The sequence below is a fragment of the Onychostruthus taczanowskii genome, unplaced genomic scaffold, assembly GCF_017590055.1.
Source record: "Onychostruthus taczanowskii isolate IOZ18803 unplaced genomic scaffold, ASM1759005v1 scaffold26, whole genome shotgun sequence".
Taxonomy (NCBI): domain Eukaryota; kingdom Metazoa; phylum Chordata; class Aves; order Passeriformes; family Passeridae; genus Onychostruthus; species Onychostruthus taczanowskii.
Window position 1 is genome coordinate 4222477 of NW_024499906.1, and position 26657 is coordinate 4249133.

The following is a 26657-nucleotide window of genomic DNA, read 5'->3' on the forward strand; positions in this document are numbered from 1 at the left end:
GATTTTCAGTTATACACTTGGATTTACATAAGCACACAACTGAAAGAAGAGTTCCTTGGAAATGAAACCAGGAGACACGTATTTTATGAAATGCGTAATTCAATTTATAAGCAATAACACTATTTATAATGTTCCACATAAAAAAACCCCAGTAAAAATAAACCATTTATTGCACTATAGTAAATGTACAGCTTCAAGGATCAGGGAGCCCTTTATTGCATTTTAAAAGCCCTTCATCTTTATTTAAAGATATACCATGTAATTTTTCCACATTATCTTAAATTAGTAATAATTACAATGGAATGTATAAAATAAGCCTCTTCAGAACAAGACCCTACGAAAAAATTTCCCTTTTGTCAGACAGGAGTTCTCAAACTAAGAAATTAGGTTTTGGGGCTATGTGATTCTATGACAGAAGATAAGAAACTACTCATCACAATGCACTCTCTCCACGTTTTTAAACAGTTAGACTAACTAAACTAGAAGCAGAGTATGGCACTGACCCAACATACAAAGGAAAAATGATGTAGCTCAAAATGACTGAGCACAGCTTAGAAATCCAAGTGAATAAAACTAATTCTAAAAGAAACAGTTTACCTAAAAAAGACACTGTCATACAATGGTAACAGTTCACATTCTCTAATGCAAAATAAAATGCTTCCTTCACTCCATAGTTTAGATAATAGCTTAGGGCTCATTTTCTATTACTCTGAAAGCCATCTGGCATTCATTTAAAAATAATTTTTCACTTTGCAGCTCAAAGAATAAAAAGTTGCAATTTATTTCAAAATCCAACAACATTTTTTTCCCAAAGCCCTTCAAATACTACTTCATTTCACTGAACTTGAATTTTCATCATTTCTTAATATCTAATGCAGGACCCCTAATTCACAAAATTCTGTCTGTAAGTATACAGCACAACTGAGGGGATTGAGCACCACAGTAACACAAGTAATGGATATGCTTTAATGTTTATATTCCAATAAAATATGTAGGAAGTGATCTGCTGCTGAGCCATACCATAGATAAAATGACTGCACACGAGACAACAGAGAACTGTCTAGACTTCCTTCTACAGACACCTGCAGCTTGGAGAGTGGGCCTGAGAAACTCTCCTGGCATTTTACCCTCTGGGGTTGACCGTACGTTCCTGAATGCAAAAGGGCACCAACCCCTCTCTCTTTATACAGATCTCATGTCCCTGACTTCCTCCAGGAGGCACCTTCCATGTTGTCTTTGACCTTTTACCATGTAATTATAAAGTCCAAGGGACAAAGGACTATCTAGGAAAGCAGAAAGACTGACACAGCTTTAGTCCTGAGCTGCCTGACCTGTCACTGAGAACTCTGCACAGGTACAATTCCTACTTCCCTCTGGACTCAGCTGTCAGGAAGCACTGCATCTTCGAGAGCGCACAGCCTGCATCTTCACATAATCCTCCATTTCAGTTTCTTCTACTTCCACCAGTCAGCCCAAAGACCTAATGTAGGCTTCCTCTCGTACAATTTAACTGGTTCCTAGGCCCACATTTGTTTTGGACCCTTTAAGGTCCCTCAGTGGAGAGGAAAAGGTATCTTTGTAATCCAATCAATCTGATTTACATGTGTAACATTAAATACAAAGCACTTTTAGGTTGTGGTTTTTATTTCTCTCCATTTGATGCCTCAGTGCCATGAGATAAACTGTAGATGCCCTGAAGTCTGGTAAGGTGATTTACCAGAGGGGGAGAAAATAATAAATTGAGCATTAAAATACATTTAATAACAACACAATCTTATGTCATACCATACTTTGTTCTTCAGTATTATGCTATATGTTTGGTGAAAGTATTATCCAGAGGTATCTGACTGAGACTTTTCTCCCTCAAACTATTCTTAGTGTTTTCAGGGGTTTTTTTCAAATATTAATGTTAATCTTCTTCTAACAACATGAATAAACCAAATTCTGAGCAATTTTAAACTCATACAGTTTCACAGCACATGTATGCACATACCAAAATCTGAACTGCAGCCGATAAGCTGTCTAAAGGAAAATCTGGAAGTCCCAATGTAGAAGATTCTTGAGAGCAGAGAGTTGTAGCAAAAGACAGGAGCTGAGAAATTCTGCATATGAAAAAGTAATTACAGAGTTTTATACATGCTATATGTATTTAAAATACTAAAGCATAAAATGTTAAATATAGCAAAAGATGCTGAAACTACTTCTGAGTGCACACAAGTAAGGTGTGACCGAAGTTTTCTAAAGCACGAAGAATTCATTATATGAAGGCTGCATGCAAGCATATGCCCACATGTATTAAAAATTTCTTCACTTCTCGTGTCTATGCAGTGATAGAGACACAAAAATAGCATGGAATTCTGAAAGGACATAGCTTCTTCTTTCTTCTTTTTTTTTTTTTAATTATGAAAAATTACCTCTCTGTGGAAATGTTTGATCCAATTGAATATAACAGCTGAAGATGGTCCTGGAAATAGAACATAAAATCACAGAGTAAATTAATTTTGGCACCATATTGTGGGTCACAGGTCATGATACGAAGCATTCTCTATCTTTCCCTCTAATTTAGACATGAGGATTCTACTCATTCCTTGACACAGAATTAATTTTATTTAAGAATAAAAGATAGATCAAATTCTTTCTTTTAGGGCTGTGCTATGGAAGTTACTTTCTGCTGCAATATTCCATGGCAACTCTAAGACTGCATGTCAGGAATTTATTATGCAACATGAAAATATGAAAAATGCACCTTAAGATAAATTTGTTACCAAAGAATTCTTTTCAGAGGTGAGGTAAGTAAAACATAACATCAGAATTTTATCTCTACTCAATACAAATGATCCAGTCTTCTGCTACCACACTCACCTTAAAGGGCAGATGATAAACATCTCTTGCTTGAAATCGAGAGCGGAGAGGTGGATCCAAAGGGTTACCAGAGTATTTAGGTACTGGCAGGCCCAAGGCTATCACTCGAAAATCTTCACTAACCCGAACAATCTTCCATGCATCTAACTCTGATTTTGTATGCTCCTAAATAAAAAACAAAGCAACAGGAAAAAAAAACCCCACATCGCATCATTGAAAACTTATGATGACAAAGCTCCAGCTCAACTAAAAGCCCCAGTCCTTCAGCCTAAATGTGGTAATTTTTCAAATGTTCTCGTCTTTCATGCAGTGACTAGAAAGACTTGAACTGGTGAAATCTGTGGATGATGAAAACAAGTTTTTCCAAAATGAACACAGAAAAAATGATTAATAAGGTATAGCTTTCAGACCTGTAACATTATGACCAAAAACCCTAGAGATGATGGTGACTGTTGTGATGTTACCTTACATTACATCTTGTGAAAATGTACAAATACAACACTCTTTTTACAAAGAACAGAAAATAAACTGAGCACAAAATATATTTTATTCTAAAACACTACAAGTGTGTTACAAGGAACAAGCCTTTTTTCTTCTTTATTTCTCTCCCTCGTAAGTAAAGGCAACTAAAATTTCCATTTTAGAAGCTTAATTCATAAATTATACTTTATTATATGAAATAATACAGAATTAGTCTCCTTCATGAGGACATTAAATGTTGTATTATATCAAGCAAAGGATTCTAGACGTTAAAAAATTATCTCTATCCACATCACAGTTAAGTCCTCCCTGAAACTATACACGAATACATTTCCTTAAGACCTAAATGCTCAGTAATTATTCACACAGGAGAAGCGAAATTGAAACTTGGTTTATATAATACAATAGTCCCCAAACAACAAAACAACAATATTAGATTTAGTATTGTAGCAAGAGATTTATTTAATTCATATACTATTATCAGTGTGCCTGAGGCAGTCGTTTTGAAACATTTAATCATCAGGAAAGTGTTTAAAAGGAAGAGAGATGTTTTACAACCAAACCTTACTTTGAATTCTCATTTTCATTCTTTAAATACAATTACATTTTCAAAGCTTGTTTTTGAAATATAATAATAATGATTCCAGTAATTGCATCTACTAATTAAATATTACAATTTTTTTAATGGTACTTCAGCACAGCTGGCAACCTCATACAATCGAGATCAGTGTCTGAAGGCTTATTGCAAATTTCCTTGCTGTGCCACATGGGTTTGAACCACACACCTAACCACAGGTGTGACAGAACAGAAACACGAAGAAGCAGGTGAGGAAGCAGGTATCAGACTGATACCTGCTATGTGACTGGACACTACAGTACATGGAACTAAGATGCAAAGTACTACTGAAACTGTAAAAAAACCCCAAACCTGAAGAGTATCCATCCAAGCAGTGGGACTCAAACTCCAAAGGAATGAAAATGGTTTAAAGCAGTAATGACAGCAGACACTGAATTCCCATTTCCTATCAAAGGAACAGCTTCTAACCATTTTCTATAGTTTAGACTGCTGTTTACATATACTTTTGTAAATTAAAGGCAAAACAGCACCAATATAGTGACTGAATATAGAGATACTCATCTTGACCTCATTCTTTTGGTATCCTAATATTTTAAAAGCTTAGCAACAAGGCTATTGCTATGCTGAAGCATTATCTGGACTTCATGGCAAGAATTTCAACTTAAATATCTTTTCACAAGGACATTTTAGTTATTCTCACTCACATTGTGGCTTTCACATTTTAGAAACATACAGGCTTCATATAAGGTTAACATGGACTCCTCTTTTTCATACGTAGACAACATAGAAAAAAATGCTGAAACCTAGGTGAAATTTCTCCCACTTGACTCCTAAGTACTCTCTCCTTCACTATAATATTCCAGCACTACCAAGAAGAGGAGGCGAAAAAAAAAAAAAGAAAAAAGAAAATTCAAATAGCATTTCCATACCTTCAAAAGTTTATCATAACGATCTGCAGACATGAGAAAACGGCCATCTTCAAGCTGCATTTCCCTATTCTCCAGCAAATTGTTCAACACTGGCAGGACATTCCGCTCAGCCTTCTCCAAGCCTTCCAGAACAAGGATTCTGCCTTCAGTAGCTGCACGAACTGCACACTGAAAAAAAAAATATAAAGTCCCCCAACATTTTAATAGAAATCAACTTTGCATAATTAATTCAAACAATTCTTTTGTTGAAAAAGAAGCTCTAAGTTCTTCAAAGAACTTTCCCAAAACAACATTTATTTCTGTAAGAAATCAACATGACTCTCATCAGTAGTGGTCAGGAAGGGTGACCACCTTTAACACATTCATGAGCTGGAGTTTTACTGCCTAACTATTATGGGGACTGACAGAAGTACCAGTACTTTGCACCAACAGAATAAGATATAAAATCTTGCAGAATTTTAGACTAAACACAGTACATATAAATATATGTAGCATCCTTTCTTTTTGACGTCACATGATATTCTGCATTTTCAGGTAGTTTAACACCACCAAAGGATTCTGGAATAGTATTTTTAACAGAACATACACAATCAAGGGGGTTTTACCTATTTACAAGCATATTAAGACATTTAGAAAAAAGTCCAGTATTCCTTTATATTTTTCTGAATATGCATCAGCATAATTCATCCTCAGTACATCACTTTAGTTTGATTAGAATGTAAGACAGTTGAAACCAAGCATGGATGATGAAAACAAAAGAGCGCCACAAGTAATCAGATTTTTAAAAGAGTGATAAAATTAAAAGTATTCATTTAATTTAAAATTATAATCCCTGAATGAGTACGGTCTACAAAACCAGAATAAAAATGCAGCCATTGACTTGATAATCCTTTGAAAACTTAGGGTTAGAAAATGGTTTCTTTTCTACTTGATTGGTTGCTTATGTATGGCTGCTTCTTAATGTGGAGCCAAAATGTAAAACTAACCTCTGGTGCTGATGATTTTGTGCAACTTTGTCACAATGACATTTCCTCAAGTACATTAAGTACACTTGATAGATCTAATATTCATAATTACTACCCAGTAAAAGACTCTGAAATACAATGCATTCTTGTCTTCTGATTTGCAGAAATTTAAACTGATAAAAATGTGGCAGGTTTGGGCACAGGCAACATCTAGAAGCACCAGAGTCTTTCTTAGCATTCCTATCACATTTAAACGCAATTTCAGACACAAGCACAGTTGCAAAGGGAGAACAAATGAAATCTTTTCCCAGCATGTCTCCTATAAACTCCTACAGAAGAACCTGTCATATAATGCTAGATGAAAATCGCTGATGAATACAATAGATGCCAAAAAATAGGTCAGTGAGAAAGAAGGAAGATATGAAAAAGAATAATGAAGAAGCACCAGAATACAAAAATAACACACCAAAAAATTACATTTGAAAGCAGACGTATAAAAGACAAATGCATAGGAATAAAGTAGGAACAAAGATGAGTTCAGTACAACAAATTAATTGCTGCATGGGTTTAAAGCACACAGCTGACTCAGACACTCATCTGAGGAAACACAGAAGACACCAGCCCTGGTTTTGCTTCAAAGGAAGCAAAGGGTGGGACACTGTCTCCACTCTCCTTCTGGGAGAGGTTGCCATGACCGGCCATGAGGACCCTGTCCACCCCTTCCCACCCCTCAGGAGAGCGCAGCTGTGGGTGATGAAAGCAGCTGAGCCAAGTGGAGCCGAGCCTGGCAAAGTGGTCTGGAAGTGCAGCTGGCACAGTGCCAAACCTCAGCAGAGCCAGCATGGCACGGTGCCAGCGCAGGAAGTGGCCGTGGGGAACAAAGCAGCAGCAAAACCGGGACAAGAGTAGCTCAGCCCAAACCAAGCCCCAGAGGCAGGGACTGGTCAGAAGCAACAGTGCCACATGGAACAGGGTCCCAGCAGAGCTGCCCAGAAACAGGTGGCATGGCGCAATATGACCTGGCTTTCAGGGGGTTGTCCATCGCTGCTTTTCATTGTCTCGGAGCTAGGGATGGGAAGCACTGACTGTGGGAGCACCTGCCATCTTGTCTTTGTCTGGGGAAGCCAGAACTAAGCTGAGGTGGTGAACACCTTTTGTGCGTAAAGCACTTTTTTTTTTTTTGGTAATATTGCTTTTTGCTAATATTGCTGCTTTTATGGTGCATTTCTTATTCCATTGCTGTTTGCTTTCAGTAAATTGCTATCTCAACCCACATCTTGGACTTTGTTCCTCTCTCACCAGAGGGGGAAGGGGGAAAGGCTTATTTGCAGTTTAATTTCTGTCTGATGTTAAACCACCACAACACTAAACAGTAAGACTAATCAAGATGCTTCTGTGCAATTTAGAAGCATAACTAACAAGTGGCAAATTAGCCATGGAGTAAACTTTTCACATCACTATTAAAACGGAAATAATTCCTAATTATTAATGTATCTAATCTGGACTCAGGCAAACATTACTGAAAAAAAAGCACTCGTAAATCATGGTACAGATCTCCAGATCAAGTTCCCTTCTTAAAAAGACAACACTTTTATATTTAGCCTCATAATGAGTATCAGAGTAACCTAGAATAAGCCCATTAAACAAGGACTAATCCTCAGATGACTTCTCTTCCACTGAACCACTAATTCTTAAAAAAAAGCAATGAATTTTTTTCTTCATTCAGGACATCATACACTACCTAACAGGCAACATAAAATCACCTCTCTCCTCATCCCATAAAATGTGTACAAAGAACAAATTTTCTGCTAACATTCTTCCCTAGGAAGGTCATTGGTCATGTCAAAAATCTGCTCCAACCTGCTTGAATAGAAAGCCTGAGTCTCCAGCAGACAGTCCAGTACCTGGCATGAAAAAAATGCTATTTTGTCTTAATGCAGCTTGGAGACATAGCCAGAACTTGTTTTAACAAACAATTTATTTGCCAAGCTGGTTGGATTCTGCATATTATAAGTTTATGAAGACTTTATGACTGATTTTTACTAGCCAGAGGAAAATACACATTCTGTTCATATGGTTTCAAAATATTTTGAGTATCCATAGAATCTTGTTGACTCATGTTGAGACACACACACACTATGGATGTGTTGAAGTAACAGGCTTCCAGTACTAACAAAAGCCTCTCTCTTGAACTGGTATATGAAGAAAATCTGATGTAGGGGTAGACAGCAAATATAAGGAAGTGTATAGCAATCATTAATTTTGAGAAAGAGAATGCTTTCCATTAGCAATGCAATCCTGAGAAGCAGCTTACTATATACACTGTGCTGACTGCTGATCATCAGCTTACAGGATCAAAACTTAAAAAGTACAGAACTTGGAAAGTGTTCAAAATTTTTATTCAAAATTCTATTACTTAGGAAAAGAAAATTTCAAATGGCCTTTGCCTATCTATATGCACCTTTTACAATCAGATTCAGGAAAGGCTGAATGCACAACCATGGATTTTATTTCTAATCAAAGACACCACATAATAATGACACCACCACCACCAACCCCTGGGCACTAATTTACTCTGATGTGCTTTCTTCCATCTTCAAAGCATACCTGAATACTGGAAATTGTTCTCTGGAATACAATGAAGTAAGTGAATACTTCACCTGCCTCTAAAGTTCTTGTGTTAAGTAGCATAATGTCTGCTCTTAAAACCAGAAGAGCTGAAATATTTGTCTCTGATTTATACTATTTCTGCATTCTCGTTGGTAATGAGTAGTAATTTTTTCCAGTAAGCAAGGGATATTACAAGGCAACCTCTGAAAACATCCATTTTAGCTGTGTATTGATGGATTGGTATGGAAGCTACAATGCATTTAAAAAATCAGAGGAAGCAAAGTAAGTTTGCAATCTGTCACTGAAAATTATTTTTAAAAATGCTTCCAAGAAACAAATCTTCATAATTCTATAATGACAACCCAGAGAGATGTTGCAATGACAACCCAGAGACAGTTGCAATGACCCTCTCTCTCATTAGTTTTGCTCACTCTAAATGTCTAACATAAACCACAAATTTGATGGGGGGGGTGGTTTATATCATGTAACCTTGCTGCTAAATCTGAGTTTAAACATATTAATTCTTGTTAAAAGGTCAAGAAGGATTTGTTAAAAATTTACTTTCAGATTTATTGTCACTGCAGCAAAGGGACTATTTTGCTCATCAGAGGACAGATGCTGCTGCCTCCCACCTGTGCTGCCAGAGCTCTAGAAGGCTGGTAACCTGGATACCTGCTCCAGGGAATACCTGCAGCTACCAGAGGCTGGGAGCAGAAACACTTCACAAAGCACTGCTCTCATTGTAGTGGCTTTATGCAACAAACAGATTACACAGAATGCTTACAATGGTTTCACACCGCACCTACCAAAAAAAATTATCTTTAAGGTGAAAACACCTTAGGAACAAGACAATCCTAGGCAGCCTTTCATTGAATTTCCTGTAGCTGAATTATGGTGAGCAGTGCAAAATACGACAAATGGAGGAAGCTGTAAACCCCAATTTTGACATAAATCACAGTGTATAAACATAGGGATGAAGTTATATAGTGTCAGAACAGGAAGGACAGAAAAAAGCTCACCACAATGCACACACCGAAATGCAAAAACGTCAGAGAAAGAAGACGTTTTTACATCGCTTACCAAAATAGTTTGTAAAGCCACAAGAATTTTAACAGTATAGTTTTCACATACCAGAACTGAAGTTGTAGTTCTTTTCTCTCAGGAAAATGCTTATTGCACACTAGAACATTCTGGTTGTCCTGAAATCCATGAGGAAGGTTCTTAGGAAACTCCAAAGGACTTTTTTCAAATCTGGGCATCATTCAGAGTATGACAGACAGACTACAGTTCAAACTGTTTTATAATTAAAAGGTTGGAAATTGCTCATCAGTAATCAATAACTGTCTTTTATAGGAGCTACCTCAAGGTACATTTTAGGGTTTTTTTAGATGATGACTTGCCCCTGCTCTGAAAACTGGATCCCTGTAATGACATCTCAAGCACAGCAACCATAAGAATGTAGAAAAACAACAGTACAAGCAACTCAGTGAACACAAGAACTAATGAGGTAAGGATTCTCTACATCTGCAGCCTACGTTTCAGATGTCCCTTCCAATGGAATATCTTGTTCCCACCACCCGCACAATAACCCACACAAACTCATCCACCCAATTCTTTCCCATCATTTCTGTAGCTCATAAACATCACAACAATGTAATGTCCAGATGTCACTTATGATGAAAAGAGATCCTGAACAACCATCTGGTAAAGACAACACAAAACTTGGGCTGGTTTGGAGATTAAAAAATGGTGGCTGGCTGCAGCAGGCCGACAAAACTTGAACTATTAAACACAAAGTACAGTCTATCTTCCATAGGTGAGAGGTTTGAGTCCCTGTAACCTACCATGCTAACAAATATCACAAAACTCAAAAGAAAATGATATCTTCTAAGTTCATTTCCATGAGTCAAATACAATTAATCCAACCTCTGAAATTTACATTGTTAAAACTACCCAACAAGTACAAGACAACAGGAAAAAAATGGCAGAGAAGCAGAATGGAGTATTAGGAGCTTTTACTGTCCTCCTACTGAGGAAACTACTTTGTTAGACTTCCAAGATATGTGTAAGACATGTCTAATGGTATGTCTCTACCAAAGACTATATTGCAAGGTATTTGTTCAGCTTTAAGGCCTCTTAATTCCCTAGTTATTGTTTTCCCCCATGAGCTGAGCAAACTAGAAGCCTGTTGAGCCACACTAAAATAGATGACTACTTACTGGACTGAAGTAATAGAATCCTACAATCACAAATTGGCTCTGACTGTTCTTACAGATAGGTGCCACCTCTGCCAATTTCCAGTCACCTGGGACTTCCACAGTTGACAAGGACTGCCAGTAAATGACTGCATATGAGAACAGGCTTTCTCCAAAGTAAAAGTATCAGCAAAAACTGCACAGTAAGATAAAGGCCTACTAAAACCACATTCAGCCACTTTAAAAGCTAAACCGTCACATTTTAATGAAAACTAAATGCTATCTTTTTCCTTAAATATTTTGAAAATCTTATGCCAGTTCTTTAAAATAAAATATACTTAATAAAAAAAGTTATGAATGTATAATGCAATTCCAAGACGAGATGACAAACAGGCCTGCCATCCATCAAAAAAAGTGTATTCTATCTTTTGTAACAAACATTTTTCACTTTGTAGATGATAAGCTACAGTTTTGAATTTTTGAACTTAGGCCACAAATATACTGAGTTATACATATTCCAAATGTGATGTTCATACTTAATGAAAATCAGTGTAATAGTAACCATTATGACTACTCAAATTAAAAAGGTAACTTAAGAACCAACTCAACTAATTCAACACCCTCTGTAATGGAGCAGGGGGCTACATCGTCACTATTCAGCCTACCTCGCTACTGAGTTAATCAAGTGTTTTCTGGGTAGGTTTTATTGCTATTTTTCTCCTGAGTTTAGCAAAATTACAGAGCAGATACTGTTATCCACTCCTATTTTAATTTAAATACCCACAAAAGACAGAGAAATTGCAGTATACCGGAGTACTATCAGCCAGGCTAGCTGGAGTCCAAAGAGGGAATCCAGCAGTCTGCAGAAATCAGTGTTTTAGTGAGGATGAATGGCCTGAACTGGTAAGCATCTATTTCATGATGCTATACCATGGCACAGAATGAAAAGCAGCTAAAGAAATAAACTCCTGAATTTATTCGAGCTTCAAATCAGAAAACTTGGCTAGAAAAGTTTACTCTAGGAAGTGAATCAACATATGATGAGAGCATAAATACGTAAATGTGACAAGAACTGGAACAGTCCTTCATTTCAGTCACTGATTCTTGTTTCCCCTGTCAGTGATTTCACCTTCCTCCACACAATTTTATTTTCCATTTTTGAAGCACCACATGCCAAGTGATCTGGTTTTACTTCCATTACCCCTTACCCTAACACAACAGTCAGGTGTTTTTGCAACAGTGCCTGCAAATTGTATTTACAAGAAATTATATCCCTGCCTTGGCAGGGTCCAGCTATTTTAGCTGCTTTACATCAAGAATCTTAGTATGAGAGCACAGTTACATCACATACACAAATCATTTTGCCTTGTGGCCAGAAACCAGGCCCAGCTGAAGACAAACTGAGGTTCTTAACAGATTTATTAGTAAAAACAACTTCCAAAGAAATAAACCTAGGCAAGGTTTATCTTCTGTACAGGAATAAAGGAGGAGGGCAATTTAAATTTTTCTTCCTGATGGGCAGCAAAATAAAAAGTAAATTAAATACTTGGCAGATATCTAAAAATTATGAAGTTAGTTATCGCTCTTAAATCACTTTGACTCAGAGCACCATCCATCAAGTCCATATTGCCTATGGATACTATGATCCCACATATTACAAACCATTGCTCCTTTCCCCATAGTAGGAAATAACAGCTCAAAAGGAAGTGGAATATACATGTAACAGATACCAACATAAGAAAAAACAATCTCACAATTCCTTATAAGGAATTATAAATACATTATCCTAATATTCCTCACATTACATCACAGATATTCATCTATATGCCCTGCATATCAAAACAAGATACCAGTCTGAGATGCTAGCCTAACAAATCCAGCTGAATGCTGACACTTTAAGAAGTGAAGGAATGAAGTATTGCAAATGATTATACCAAAATCACTTCTACAAATTAAAAGGCTACCACACAGAGCTCCTTAACACACATTTTTCTTTTAGATAAAAGATATATTATGTCAACATCAACAAAGATTAATTTCACCCAAATTCATTTGTACCTAATATTTCCCTCTTTGTCTCCTCTTCTTTGTAGGAGAAACTAAGAAAATTAATAGGAACATTCACACTTTTGGAGTGCATTGCTTGTCTCTTCTTTCTTCAGATTTCACTATCTTACTTCTTGTTCTAAGTACACAGACGCTGCAGTGTTAGTCAGTCCATTAAATTATACTTTGCGACAATGTGGCTGTGGCTAACATCCCAGCACACCAAAAACCCATGGCCACCTGCAAGGCAGTAAGTTAATAAATCACAGAACCACACAATTTTCACTCAGTGGTTAATTTTTGTTAAAAGCTGAATCATTCTTACACATGTCTTTGAGAAATACAGAAAGTTTTTTATCTGTATACACAAACATATATATATATGTGTATACACACACACTCTCAAATATTACAGTGTCACTCTCCCATATGATTATAATTTCATTCAATTAATCTCACATCTTATTTTATAATTCCCTTTCTAATCTGCTTTGATTAAAAGCAGCCAAATTCCAAATTGGGTAGTGCTACTCCAGGGGATTTCATGTTATGTTCATTTTGCAGACAGTATAGTTTGTCATTTCTGTTACTCTGGGTGTTTAACTGTTTACTATATTAAGTGTTTCAAGACATGTCAGAAGATTATTCTTCTGGTATCTTGACAATCAATTTTACATTTTGCCATTGTATAACTTAGGATGCTGGTGCAGTTAGGGATGTAAAAGTATTGTATTAAAATGAGCAGAAATGCCAGTGAAATACCTACATATCCACTCAGTGGATGTAGCTTAATCTTCAAAAACATGACATCATATTTGCAATTATTCAGCACATAACCATATGACATCTTTCTACTTATTCCAGCCTCAGTTAAGTTGACTGTCTTGAACAGAAAAGACTACACTTTATTACATGGTTTGTGTTTGGGAAGCTTCCTTCATTTAATGTAAATGCTGGAAGATAAAAGGTAAACACAAATGGGCATTCTGGACAATGTGGTTTGCAACACAATCCTGGAGCAATACACCTCTCAAGCACTAACAAAGTGGATTAGCTGTTCTCCCAAATTCATCTGCTACATTAAAATAATGTAGGATTTCCTTAGATGTAATAATTATTAATGTAAGAGGCCGTAGTAATAAGAATTTAAACCGGGGATGTGACTTATGTAGCTGTACACACAAAATAAAAAGCAAAACTATATAGAAATGGGGAAAAAAAGGTAAAAATCAAATCTAATTCCCTAATTTTTGGAAATACACTAGGCTATTAGAATCTTCTTTCTGGTTCAATGAAGTTTACAGCTTAACTGTCAGATTTATAGAAGCAAAAAACCACTTTGCAAGACAAGTATTCTATCAATAAAAGTAAAATATGAAGGTGCCATTTGAATTCTTAGGTAATATAACGTAATTCTAACTAATTACTTGATATACAATATAATTAACCCATACAATAAATTAGACAATAAAACCACTATGTTACTTAATTAACTCAGTAACAGAAATAATGACAATTTTGAGGCTTTTAACACTGAATTAATAGCTGAAAGACAAAATGAATGGCCCAAAGTAAAGACAAGCAAACAGAATATTCTGCAGTCAGTACATGAATTAAAACAAATAATTCACCATTACCTCATCATAAATTCTTTACTTTACATTATTTTAATTGGCAGTGAATTTGACAGTTCAATGTTTACCTTTAATTCAATGATCTATTTCAGAGGTAAATAAACCCCTTTTTTTCAGCCTTTATCAGATATCTCTTCTAACTACCTAATTCCAACTCTCCCACTTGATTCACTCTAGTACTAAGAAATACTGATATGCAAGAATATTTGATATGCTGGCCTTTCAATACATATTCCAATATGGAATTTCCACAACTGCTTCCAAATGACTGCCACTCCAATATATTTTAATTATCTGCAATCATATTCTGTAACTTCATATTAAAATATAGCAAATGTTTTGAAACCTCTGAGATAATAATTTACAGCACTTAGTCTGTCACTCTTAAATGTGGAGCTATAAACAACTACAACATCTTAACAGTCACTCAGAGACAACTTTGCAAACCTTTCTGTGTCTGTAAACCTGATGAACCACTAAATTAAAGTTCTTTCTGGTCACAAGATGCCAGATTTTATTACAGTAGATTATTATTCAAAGTGTAAAATAACTACACTACTATATTATGACTTGCTTACAAAGAGCCTCATATATCTTAAACGACAGATAAGTTTTATTGAAGCAGTAGAATTCAGATGCAGGATGTCGTGGAAACCAGACTTTCAAGCTCTGCTGTCTTCTCTTGGGTGACATGAAGAGCAAGCATGAGATACTACAGGAAAGGAAATGGTATAAAAATCTGAAAAGCAGAGTCTATCACCTTCAGTCCCTCACATGAATTCACCTTTTCTTTGTCTCAGCTATGCCAACTGGAGCAATCCAAGCTCTTTAGGGAATATTTTGTTAGGGCTTCCTACTAATCTCAGTTAATGGTTTGTAGTTTAAAGAAGAGTACTCTCTGGCTTCTGTAATGCTCTGAATTAGTACAGTATCTGCAAACCTCAAAATCATTAAATTAACTCATTGAAATTCAGGCAGCAGTGTAATCTGTAAAACTTTATAGCTCAATAATAGAATGGAATTAGAGCTATGATGGTTCTAAACATAACTATGTACCCCATTTTACGCAGGATGAGAAAACCTCAGCTGGCACATCACTATCTAGGAGATTTATCTTTCATGTTTCCAGTATTTTAAAAAAGTGTTCATCTAAATACCAAGTATTTCTTTTCCTAAGTTCCATTCAAAGCTTAAACACACATTGCTTATAAATATGATGAGTAAAACATGAGCTCAGGAAAGATGCAACAGATTCCGACAGATTTTAGTACTTTGGTATCTTGCTAAAGCAAAGTCTTGGTCTGAAGTACTGCTGTGCTGGATTCTGGCAAAAACCTTTCAACTGAAAATTTCTAACTGAGGAAGGTGGTCATCTCAGACCTTGATCTTAAGAAACAAATCTTTCCAGAGTGTTCATGCTGGAGTGAGCTGACTCAAAATAGACTGAGACAGCCTCACTTTGTACAAATCAAAGCCTGGGATCAAAGTCTACAGACAAATACAGAAGTAACAGACCATCTCACATCTTGGTGAGCTTCTTACAGTCCTTGACACAGTGGCTTTTACAAATGTTAGTTAATTAATGCTATTACACCATGGTTACACCTTGACTATCCTGTACCAAGTGTGAGGATAAGGCTGCCCGTAACACCAGACAGGTGTGGAGCTGATATTAGTACATGAGTTAATCCCACAACCTACATAAATGCTCTTATCCTCTGGTAAATGAGAAGCCATTTACAGCCCTAAAACACAGTACAGTGCTCCAAATTATCTCCTATTGTGCAATCCTTGCATTTCCAGATAAGCGTGAAATAATTTGAAGTCCTAGAAGAAGATGAAATAAAACATATTTAGATTAATTGTTAATTCATCATTCTGAGGATCTTCCACTGCTCATTTACTGTGGTGTCAAGAAAATCTACTTAAAGGTTTCTTGAAAATTTGGAAGCTAAAATAGAGATCACTGGGAATTTAAGAAAAAAAAAAAAGAAAAATTTTTCTTTAAAAGAGTGAACAAACCTTTCTGGTTTAGCATCACCAACTGAAAACTCTTTCAGATAACTCCTTTATGTTCATACTACATCACAGGAACTCACCCATCCAATCTAACCAGAAATCTAACTTCTGTAAAAATTTTAGGTATCTATGAAAACAGACATTTCACATGAAGTGTGCATTTTACCTGCATAATCAGAAAGGAGACATGCCACTGATAACCCATGAAGAGAAATCTTACCTAACCCAAGTCACTCTGTGACTGTGCCAAATCAGCTACTGGTCTGGGGCAATATAGATGGCAAGAGTGTTTAAATCATTATTTTATTCCAGGTCAGCAATGAGGTTTCAAATCAAATCCCCCAACTGTCTCCCTGTACTGTGCCTGGGTTTCACAACACAGAGCAGTCATAAAACACATGAACTAGATGCTTTCACAATTAAACTAGATCAGAAGATTCATTTCAGGAATACACCTAATGTGCTGCAGATGTTGAGGAAGAGATATAGCAAAGGCAGTGCTTATCTAACTTGCACAGAATGGACCTTACTCTTACCAAAAATGGTCTCTCTAAATCAATGCTGTAGTACCCTTAAGAGACAGAGTAGTCTTAGATTTGGGTAAAGATAACATTTATGACAATAATGACATCACTGTGCAAGAGACTTTCTACTTGGATTAGAAACATGTCAATCCACACACTGTTTTTTCATAACATAAACCATGACTTCCTTCAAACTACTTGTGAATAATGACAAGGTGGTGTGTGACTGCAACTTGCCTGGTCAAGATAAAAAGCACTGCCATCCCGGATCTCTCGTCGCTGTTTGAGGTCAGTTTCTGTGGTGTCCCTCGACAGTGCGATATATTCAACCTCCCGCTTTGTCAGCTCCTGAGGACAACAGCCTAAAGTTATTGCAAAAATAACACTATAACCTGAGTGACTGAACTTTAAGAATACACCTAATGGTATAATTGTACAAAAATGCTTTAGGCAGCAGCGTAGTAATCTGAAATAGCTCTGAACAAAATCTAATATCTCTTATTTTTAAAATGTTAACAGTGTGTTCTGCCTCAAACAAAATGGTTTGAATTTCTGCTCAATAAACTTTTATTTTCCCCAAACCTATTCTAAAAGAGCTATATACTCTTTCTATTGAACATCTGTAACATCCTGTAGGTTAATCTTCTGGTTCCAGACTCTGGAAAAACAGCCAGCATCTACAAATCACAAATAAAAATCAGAAGTTTTCTGCAAAAGATTGAGATGTTCAACTCTCACAGTTCAGTAACACTTATATTGAGATGCAGCCATGATTATTACCTGCACGTGCTCTGCCAGTACACTGATGAACTATGTTACTCTTATCCTCTTCCTTGGCTGTCATGAGATGCACTCTGCATCTGTAAAACTATAGGCTATTTAAAAAAGGATAACCCTTGGGTTCTTTGTTGTTTTTTTGTTGTTTTTTATTTAAAATTTTGATTCAATGTGAGATATACTTAGAATTTGCTATCTTAACAGAATAAAACCAATTCCCCCATGTATTTATAACAGATATTTCTGCTACTTCCATATCTGCGTTATCATGCATTCTGCTTAGGAAACAGATTCATAATGAAATGCTCATAGTCCTTATTCCTCAATTAAAGATGTCATTGATTTAACAGACCTTTCCTAACAGACAGCTTTCAACTACAGCTGTATGAAAAAAATAAAGCAAAGATATAAAACCCAATTAAACTTATTTTCTTTCCACTTTTGCAGTGCCTATTGGGTTACAAAGCCACCAATTCCTTTATGTTGCAGGTAGATATAGTAACACTTTCTTTTAATTAAAGGGGGAAAAAAGAGTGTTTTTCAACAATTAGCCCTATGAAGGAATGCACAGTAGCTTTCAGCAACAGCAAATAGAAGTTTTCCAGGCTTATATACCTACATTAAAGGCACCACAGCATGTATCAGCTCACATGAAAAGACCAGCCTTGACATAACTTTTGGCTTGGCACTGAATCAGTAAGCTGCTGCCTTTCTAACAGATCTCAAGTGCATACAGTCTGTGGCATAAATAACAAGGCACATTCTATATCCTAGCCTGGATATGAAGTCCTCTTTTTAGGTTATTCCAAACTCTCATAATTTATTTTAAATAATACATGAAACTGTCAAGTAGCACATCTGGTTTGCTGAATTAAAAAACCTTTTCTCTACTTGACAAAGTTCAGAATCTTGTAGCTTTCTCCTCTACGCTTTACCTCAGGGAGGTAGCCTTTGAATTAGTATCTTTTGATTTTTAAAGGAATGCCTGATCTTTATGACAACTGTTTATACACGTCCATTTGTGTTCCCTCTGCTCAGCCAGATTCCAGATACAGCTCACAGCAGACGTAGTCCTACCCACATCACTTGTTGGAGCAGACATCCCCCTCCTCCTGATCATTTAAAGGCACTGACTTTTTAAACGTGAAATTTTGTACATGGTGCTGCCATGGTTCATGCAGATGGCTGTAGGCAAGTCCTTCCCACATTCCAAGAGAGGATCATACACGCATCTACTCTTTCTAAACACTCAGAATAACTGTTCCCAAATGTTATTCAGAACACTTCTCTCCCAAATCCTTTCCTTAATTTCTTTTTTTATGTAATGAAGCGAAAACGATTTGTTGTCTGTAGCACAAGGCAGATATCTTAATCTTCTAACATACATAATGCCGAGAACAAACTGTTTCTCCATTTGTGATAGCATATGGTAACACAGTTTTCCAACTCCTTTTTTCCCCTGGAGTTTAAGCAGAAAAACACGTATTAAAATGTCTGTACTTTCTATTTGTCTATAACAAAAACTGAGCTTTGGAAAGCACATTTATGAAAAAACTTATTTACTTCCTAAGTAGCTTGCTGTAAGATGCTCTAGGATTACCTTTTACCACTTGTCTAGTATAAGAATGGCTGACATTAATAACAATGTCTCCAGCACATTTAAACCAACATACTCACCAGGTACTGCATGGCAATAGATCTCCGGAGAGGCCCAGGAGGCCCAATAAGAAAGACATCTTGGCCAAGAAGATCTTTCTGCATTATCCATCTTAAATAGTGGACAACAGACTGGGCCAGAGACTCTGTCACTTTGAAACACAAAGATAAGAACACGTTATTAAATTTTGAAGTGTTAGATACCCGGCCATTCAACACTTTGAGCTTATCTCCAAAATTAAAATACAGAAAGCTGTACTGCCCTAATCTGGACAGCTGAAAAGCAGAGAATTCCACACAGAGTTTATATTAGACCACTTAACTTACATATAAAAGTTTATACAACTATCTTACCCATTTCTTTTTTCTCTGCACAACTTCAGCCTTCAAAAAAAAAAAAAAAACAACAACCAACATAAACCAGAAAATCAGTATGTGGATTTGTATTTCACATTAAACCGATCAACATAAAAACTGGTTTTTATTACTCAATGTTCAGTGGATTCCCCAGCCCCAGCTAATATAATATAAATACATTACCTAATACCAAAATATATTTACAAAATATAATTTGTAAAATATTTATCCAGCCTATATCCCAATGCTTCTGTGAATTGTGAAGCTGAAATAAACCCCAAAAAACACTGATTGCACCAGACTAAGATTAGTGTTCAGGGACAAACTTAATTTGCTACTTCTTTTAAAGACAACTGCATTCTTGCTTATATTTTGACACAATAAACTACAGAATTAAATTATCAAGGAAACCCAAACTTTGCCCTATCACTACACTTATATCATACAGCCTCAAAAATCACAATTAAAAAAAAAACACAAAAAAACCAACCAATTCAACGCAAATCTATTTACTTCTATTAAAAAATATAATATTCAACTAAAACTTTTACCACATATATACAAATGTTGGCAACACTGGAAAGCATCATGCAGAAACAGCACACTGAAGGAGCCATACATCACATTCATTGCCATATATCATCTTATTCCCAGAAAAGTCCTTCACATGGTGCCCCAGCAAAGCCTGGCTCTTTCTCAGCCACAAGCAAAAAGCACTAGTGCAGGAGGTGAAGTGGAACATAAGCAAGTCAGGAGGGGGATTTATGTATGCATGGGTGTGTATGGTTGCTTTCAGACCAGTCTGACAAGAGCAGTGATGAGGTTTGAAGCTGGAGGCTCAAGGGCAGTGACTGGGATGCTGAAGTGCAGTAAGAAACGAGCAAGAGGCCATGAAATCTCCAAACTAATACTTGGTTATTCACCTCTTTTCGGTGCCATTACTGGGTGCAACTAGAAGCCATCATTTAAAAAAAGCAAGCCCTGTGTTATATCTGATACAGGGGAACCAGTATGTGCAGGGCAGAGTTAAGGAGGGGAGGCAATAGTGCCACTCAGTTCTGAAGGAGTTCAGTTCACTGCTGAATCTTTGCAAACTGCAATTAAAATCCATTTTTGTAAGACTATAGAAACAGCATTAAATGACTGTGTAAGAATCAAGGAAGACTTTTTTTTTTAAGCATAACGGAGATTAAGGAAAATTTTAACAAAACTAACTGAAGGTTTTGGTCTTTGGTCTGGCACTCAGGGAATCTGTTTGAAATCATCTACTTCCAGAGAAATTTACAATATCCTTACTACCAGTGTGAACAGAAATAGCATACACATACAGGTGAGCAATCTATGCATTAGGATTATCAGATTAATTGTAAACAAACCTTTCAGGTTTGCCTTATTTTCTAGTTTTGTTTTCTGAACAACTGTCATTAGTGTGTCCAGAATTCGCTTTCATATGTGGTGTGGTGAGATCATATGAATGTAAAATATTTTCTTCTTCCTTGAAGAAGTACTGTATTCCAAAAGCAATGCACATTGTACCACACACAGCTGGGCAAGTGCAAATCAATTCCTCACAGGGAATAACATCTTCCCTTCTACAAGATTTTCAAGGAAATTAGGGAAGTTTCTACTAGATATATTCTTTGGGAAATAAAGGGTAATACATCACACCAGAGTAACTGCTGTGTCCAAACTTTGCTACTGGACATGTATGGAAATTTGAAAAGCAACATACAAAGAAAAAGTATTATCTTAAAGGTACGATTAAAATTTTAGGACAGATCTCACATTCATTATTACTTCTACCTGGATGAAGGCAATGTGCCTCGAGTGTATTTCTAAAATAGCTGTTCCCAAAAGAAGAAAAATACTTTGCTTGCAGTGGAAAATAAGCTTGGAACTCTTTCGTGTCAAAATTTATGCATTAGAAGCACAGCAAAACCAGCTTTGACACAGCCTGACTGCAAATGCCTCTGGCATAATTCTCATTAATATGTGTAGCTATCTTTTTCATTTTTAGGATGGTCTCAAGAAAAATTGTGCTCACACTTCAAAACAGTACCATAAATAGTAACAGGACTTTAGATTGTTCAGCAGCATCTGCAAGAAAAATTATCATGTAAAAGAATACGAGTGTACAGCATTAAAAAAAAATGTAAAATCTTAGAATGTGATCCCCATAAAAAAACCTTAAGAAATTTAAGGGCACTTGTATTATCATCATGGTGTTTAAACAGTCCAAATGTACTCTGCAATAGCAATAACAAAATACAACTTACTGTCTGAGAATATCCTGCTTTTTTTGAGAAAAGGTCACAAAAGACAATTCCTTATTAATGCGCTTCGTAGAAAAAGGCTTCCTTGCTTCCCCATTCACATCATTCTCCTCACAAACACATTACAGCTAGATCAATTATAATACATGTTTTCAATCACAAAGCAGCACATTGACATCTGCAAACTCAGTCAAAGAAAGCCTGTTACAAACGATGCAAACAATTCCAAGCTAGCATTCCCTACAGTGAACTGTCAAGAGAGCAGCTTCCACTTGTCAGTTCCTTCAGTTCTAACATGCAATATCTGTACATTGTTCAGATACTAAACCTACTTCACTTTCTCAGTTGTCTTTTTAAAATTAGAAGAATGTAACATTTTCTTGTACGTGCAGTCTGTGCTGCAGTTTCCAAAGCACAGTTTGCTTTCCAAAAGCAACCTCAGATGCACATACACAGTATCTTGTATATAATTTATATAATTTTGGACTACTTATTCTGTGCTCTCTGCATCGCAAGGCTTTTAGATTTTCTCTAATATGACTTGAAAAAAAATCCTCTCTATTCAAGAGCTGTATATCAACTTTACCACAAGTACCATATAATAATTTTCTAAGACATTTTTAGAAAACAGGACAAATTCACTGAGGAAAGCATCAGCAAGTATATTATAACAATTTATATTAATTACCTAATGAGTCAGATAGCATCTAACGCAAATGGGGATTGCACAATCTATTTAGTGGCACTCTACTGATTTGCAGCAGTTAAATAGTAGACCCTATATTCTTAATCTGCAGGATGGTGCATAGCAAGCCTCTGCAATGTGTTCTGTAAGACACCATCTGGCACATGCAGGAGAGTAGCTGGTGCTACACTTTGCTACTCCTATGTACCAAGGACAGACAGTAAAAGAAATTGCATTACATTGATTCATAATAAGTGATAAGCAGAACAGCACCTAGCAGAATCTGCACAAAACATTCTGTAAAGTGAGCAGCTGAAGCTGAACAGAGAAATCGCCAAAAAAAGAAAAGTAGAAAATGTTTAGATAGATTTTGAAGCAAATGCAGCAGCTGCTCTTGTTTGATCCACAAATCAGCTTTTGATAAAGCCAAGACTGAAATGGCTGTGCTAGCCTCAGAAATATTCCAGTTCACTCATACTTGAATTCTTGGCACACTCACTGAAGCTGTAAGATTCGTTGGAGATACCAGACATTATCTGCTGGCAATTCCTTGTGTCCCACCTACAGAAGAAATCCCATAAATGAAGGAGATGTGTAATTTTTCCCACTGTTCAGACAGGTAAATTGATTCCCAAGAACACCTATTCCAGATGTGGTACAAAACACAGCAGAACTCCTGTCCCTGTATGACTCTGGTCGATCATATAATAACCAACAGGCCCACAACAACCAGCAGAATAAAAAGGACCTCTGCATACCCTGAACTTTCACTACAAGCCATGCTCCAAGCCTGAAAATGGCTCCTTTTTTCAGGAGGGCTAAAAATTAATGACAGGAACAAGATGTCCCTCCCATCTGAATACCTCCCATCTGGTCCTGTAGCTGTCCACGGCTGTCTGCAGCTCATCTAAAACAGGGAGTAGCAGCTCTAAAATACAGCTAAGGGAAAAGGGTCAAGGAAGGAGGTCTTGGTCTAAAAACATAAATACATTTCAAAAAGGGAATTTTTATTTTACTTTTTAAATGAGCTCACTGAGACTTACTTCACAGCTTGTTCAGGCTGGGAGACAATGAGGAAAGAGAATGAGTTGGCCAGGACAGGGTGAAGGAGGCAGCATAGCCAAGGTAGAGAGGGAGGCACTGCTATGTGGTCTGCTTTTGGCTGCTGCCATTTAGCAAATAAAACATTGCTGCTCTTCCCATTTTATGCTGATGCACAGAATTCAAAGTGTTTTCAGTCTCATGATGTGGTTACATCACACACAGTTTTCACTGGAATACTATTTTTCCCCATAAATTTTTCATGGGAACACTCTTCATTCCAAAAATTTTTGGTCTTGCGGTGCTAAGGAAACAAGTTGTAAGTTTTTGCAGGGCCTTAGAAGGGGGAAGTTACCTCTTGGATGAGACTATAAACTCATTTATCAATTCCTCTGAGTTGATTACTTCACAGGAAGGTGTTAGCTCTACATAGATAAATCCTATTCTCCATGTGAGTAGTAATTAAAAGATAATATAAAGGAAACATGTAAAACCAAATAGCTTTCTGGAAGAAACCCTGAATAGGACTCTGTAGACTAAGTTTCTCACTGTGACACAAACATGGAATAAGTGAAACTATTCCTAGCTGGATGTACTACTCAGAAAAATAGACAGAGCAGTTATCCATAGCTCAGACTCTAACTGGAGGGACAGAGTGCATCTGCTTCTGAGCACAACAGCTCAGGCCAGCAGCAAAAGTAGGATAAAAAACCAAGAAAAATTATCATAAGATATTTGAATTTAGTCTAGAAAAGAAGTAACTGTTTTCCAATATGCAAGACAGAACCACCATGAAGAAGTTTCTGTTCACCAAGGCTATGCTAGATAGAATAAATCCCTGGCAACTAAAAGTGTGCCCAAAAAAACTTAAGTGAAGTATTCCAACAAGCTTGTGTCACAAAAGAATCATTACTGGAGCAAAGTGTGCACAGAAGTTCTGAAATGTACATCATGAGCACATTTTAAGAACAAGGAGGACAAACATCTCTCAGGAGTGGTCTGGATTCAGCTGACCTTGCTTTGAAGCACAACGAACAGTGCAGACAACTCCCTGAGCTCCATCTAGACCTTCTCTGTAGGTTTCCACGTCCCCGTGTATGCCTGTCTCTCATTCTCAGTACAGACAAAATAGGGATAATAATGTAAAATGTCTAGAGCTCTACTGACAAAAAGCCCACTATTTCAACTTCTGGATGGGGTGGTAACAGCAGAACAGTTGGAATCCTACATGAAAACACAAACTGTTGAAATAATCATAATCTCTGACAGCAGACAACTTCCCTGAGGCTAGGAATGAAGAAATCTAATGAATGAAGTGTTTGTTAGCATGAAATTACGGTCATCCTACAATACAACCTGTCTATAGAAAGTGTTGCACTCTGACACTCAGATGTAAAGTTAATACAAAAAAGAAAGGGCACACATTCCAGTGAAAATCTGAGCCTACTTCAAGCAAAAACTGAACATACCCCAGTCCCAGCTTCAATATTTGGCACGTATGATCCTGTGAGGACAGAGATTATTACATGCACATTCTGTTCGAATTCCTCACAATAATTACTGTTTAATGTATTTCAACTAACAAAATTCATAACTTAGTCCCTTGTATACACACATATCACTTCTGATCACACACTGGGGGGTGCTCAGATTGAGGACATCTGACAAAATTGACACTGAAATTAATCTTCCTCAATTCAATACAGTTGCATGTAAACTCTCTTGAATGCACTTGGACCTCCACATAGCAGCAAAGTCCTGTTGCAGAAGAACATCCCTTTTCCTGCTCTAATGAGGATTTGCCATCATTGAATAAAATGTCCTGGAAGAGCTTTGTTGGGAATTGTTTTGTCAAGATTAATAAATAGCTAAAATGTCAAGTACATTATAATTTTCATAACATTTCCACAAACCATTAAGGAAAGCAGTACACTGCCATAAACCACCCCCCTTAGAAAAAAAAAAAAAAAAAAAAAAAAAAAAAAAAAAAGTGTATTCTTGCAATTCAATTTCAGATCTAAACTACCACAGAAAGTCATACAAAGTTTCTCCAAAGTATAATTAAAGAAATAATCATGCTTTCAGACATGGTGAGACTTTTAAAATGTAGGGCTTATTTTTACCAATAAAAGAACAAGCAGTGCAAAAATAAGTGCCCTCTTTCTAGAATGTGTCAGACACAGTTATGACAGAAATCCCATTAATAAAATTCCCCTGTGCATGACTCATTTTTACTTGTCACTTACAAAAAGAACTCAGATTTTATGTACCTTTAATTATCATCTTCCAAGAAAAAGCCATTTGCCAACAACAGCAAAACAAATTAATATTTCACATTAACACACAAAATAGAACATTTCATAGAGAACTTGCTAGGGACCTAGCAAAAAACCTGAAAAGCAAAGACATGGAAACATAGGGCAAGCAGCAGTATCTACCCTATGCATTTCTGCAAAAGGTAGTAAGGTGCAATAAAAAAGTTAAAAATCAGTCTAATTTGGTACCACAAAGGGAGAATATTTTGGGAACAATTATGTGACAAAATGAGAAATGTAAAGTTTTGCAGGTACTTAATACATTTACATTCTTTACTGCGTTATGATTTTTTCTGATTTTTAAGGCTATTTTTGAGCCTAGAAAACAATGCTGAGTTTAGCATATGTTATAATATACCTAAAATTTGCTGCAAATTATAGATATGCACTTTCAACATCACCACATTTTAACAAGGCTTTTATCTGGCAGAAGAACAAAAGCAGAAGCACTGTACTTCAAACAATGATAAGCTAGAAAAAAATATCATATGCAAAACTAGTAAATGAACTGCAATTACTCCAATTCCTTCCTGCTAGTTCTTACGCCACTACAAACGTTACAATGGCAGAGACCTTCTCAGGGATGTTTGCCACTTAAGCAAATGATCTAATTATTTCTAGTCTTAGTTTAAAAGAAATCAGGTAAGTACATTCTAAATTTAATATTAACTACTAAAATAAATTTTCAAAATATATGATGTTTTAGTTTATA

The 26657-nt window shown here is 36.4% G+C and overlaps 1 protein-coding gene across 1 annotated transcript in view; it reads right to left on the bottom strand.

Annotated features, from left to right (window-relative positions):
• Positions 1-26657, bottom strand: part of VWA8 (von Willebrand factor A domain containing 8) — a 183338-nt gene that overhangs the window by 140706 nt on the left and 15975 nt on the right. The window contains exons 3-8 of the mRNA XM_041407213.1: positions 19296-19426; positions 17079-17189; positions 4849-5016; positions 2863-3027; positions 2415-2464; positions 1994-2102 (exon numbers count right to left, since the gene is read on the bottom strand). Of these exons, the coding sequence (XP_041263147.1) occupies positions 1994-2102; positions 2415-2464; positions 2863-3027; positions 4849-5016; positions 17079-17189; positions 19296-19426 (734 nt within the window). The remainder of the gene's footprint in view (positions 1-1993; positions 2103-2414; positions 2465-2862; positions 3028-4848; positions 5017-17078; positions 17190-19295; positions 19427-26657) is intronic.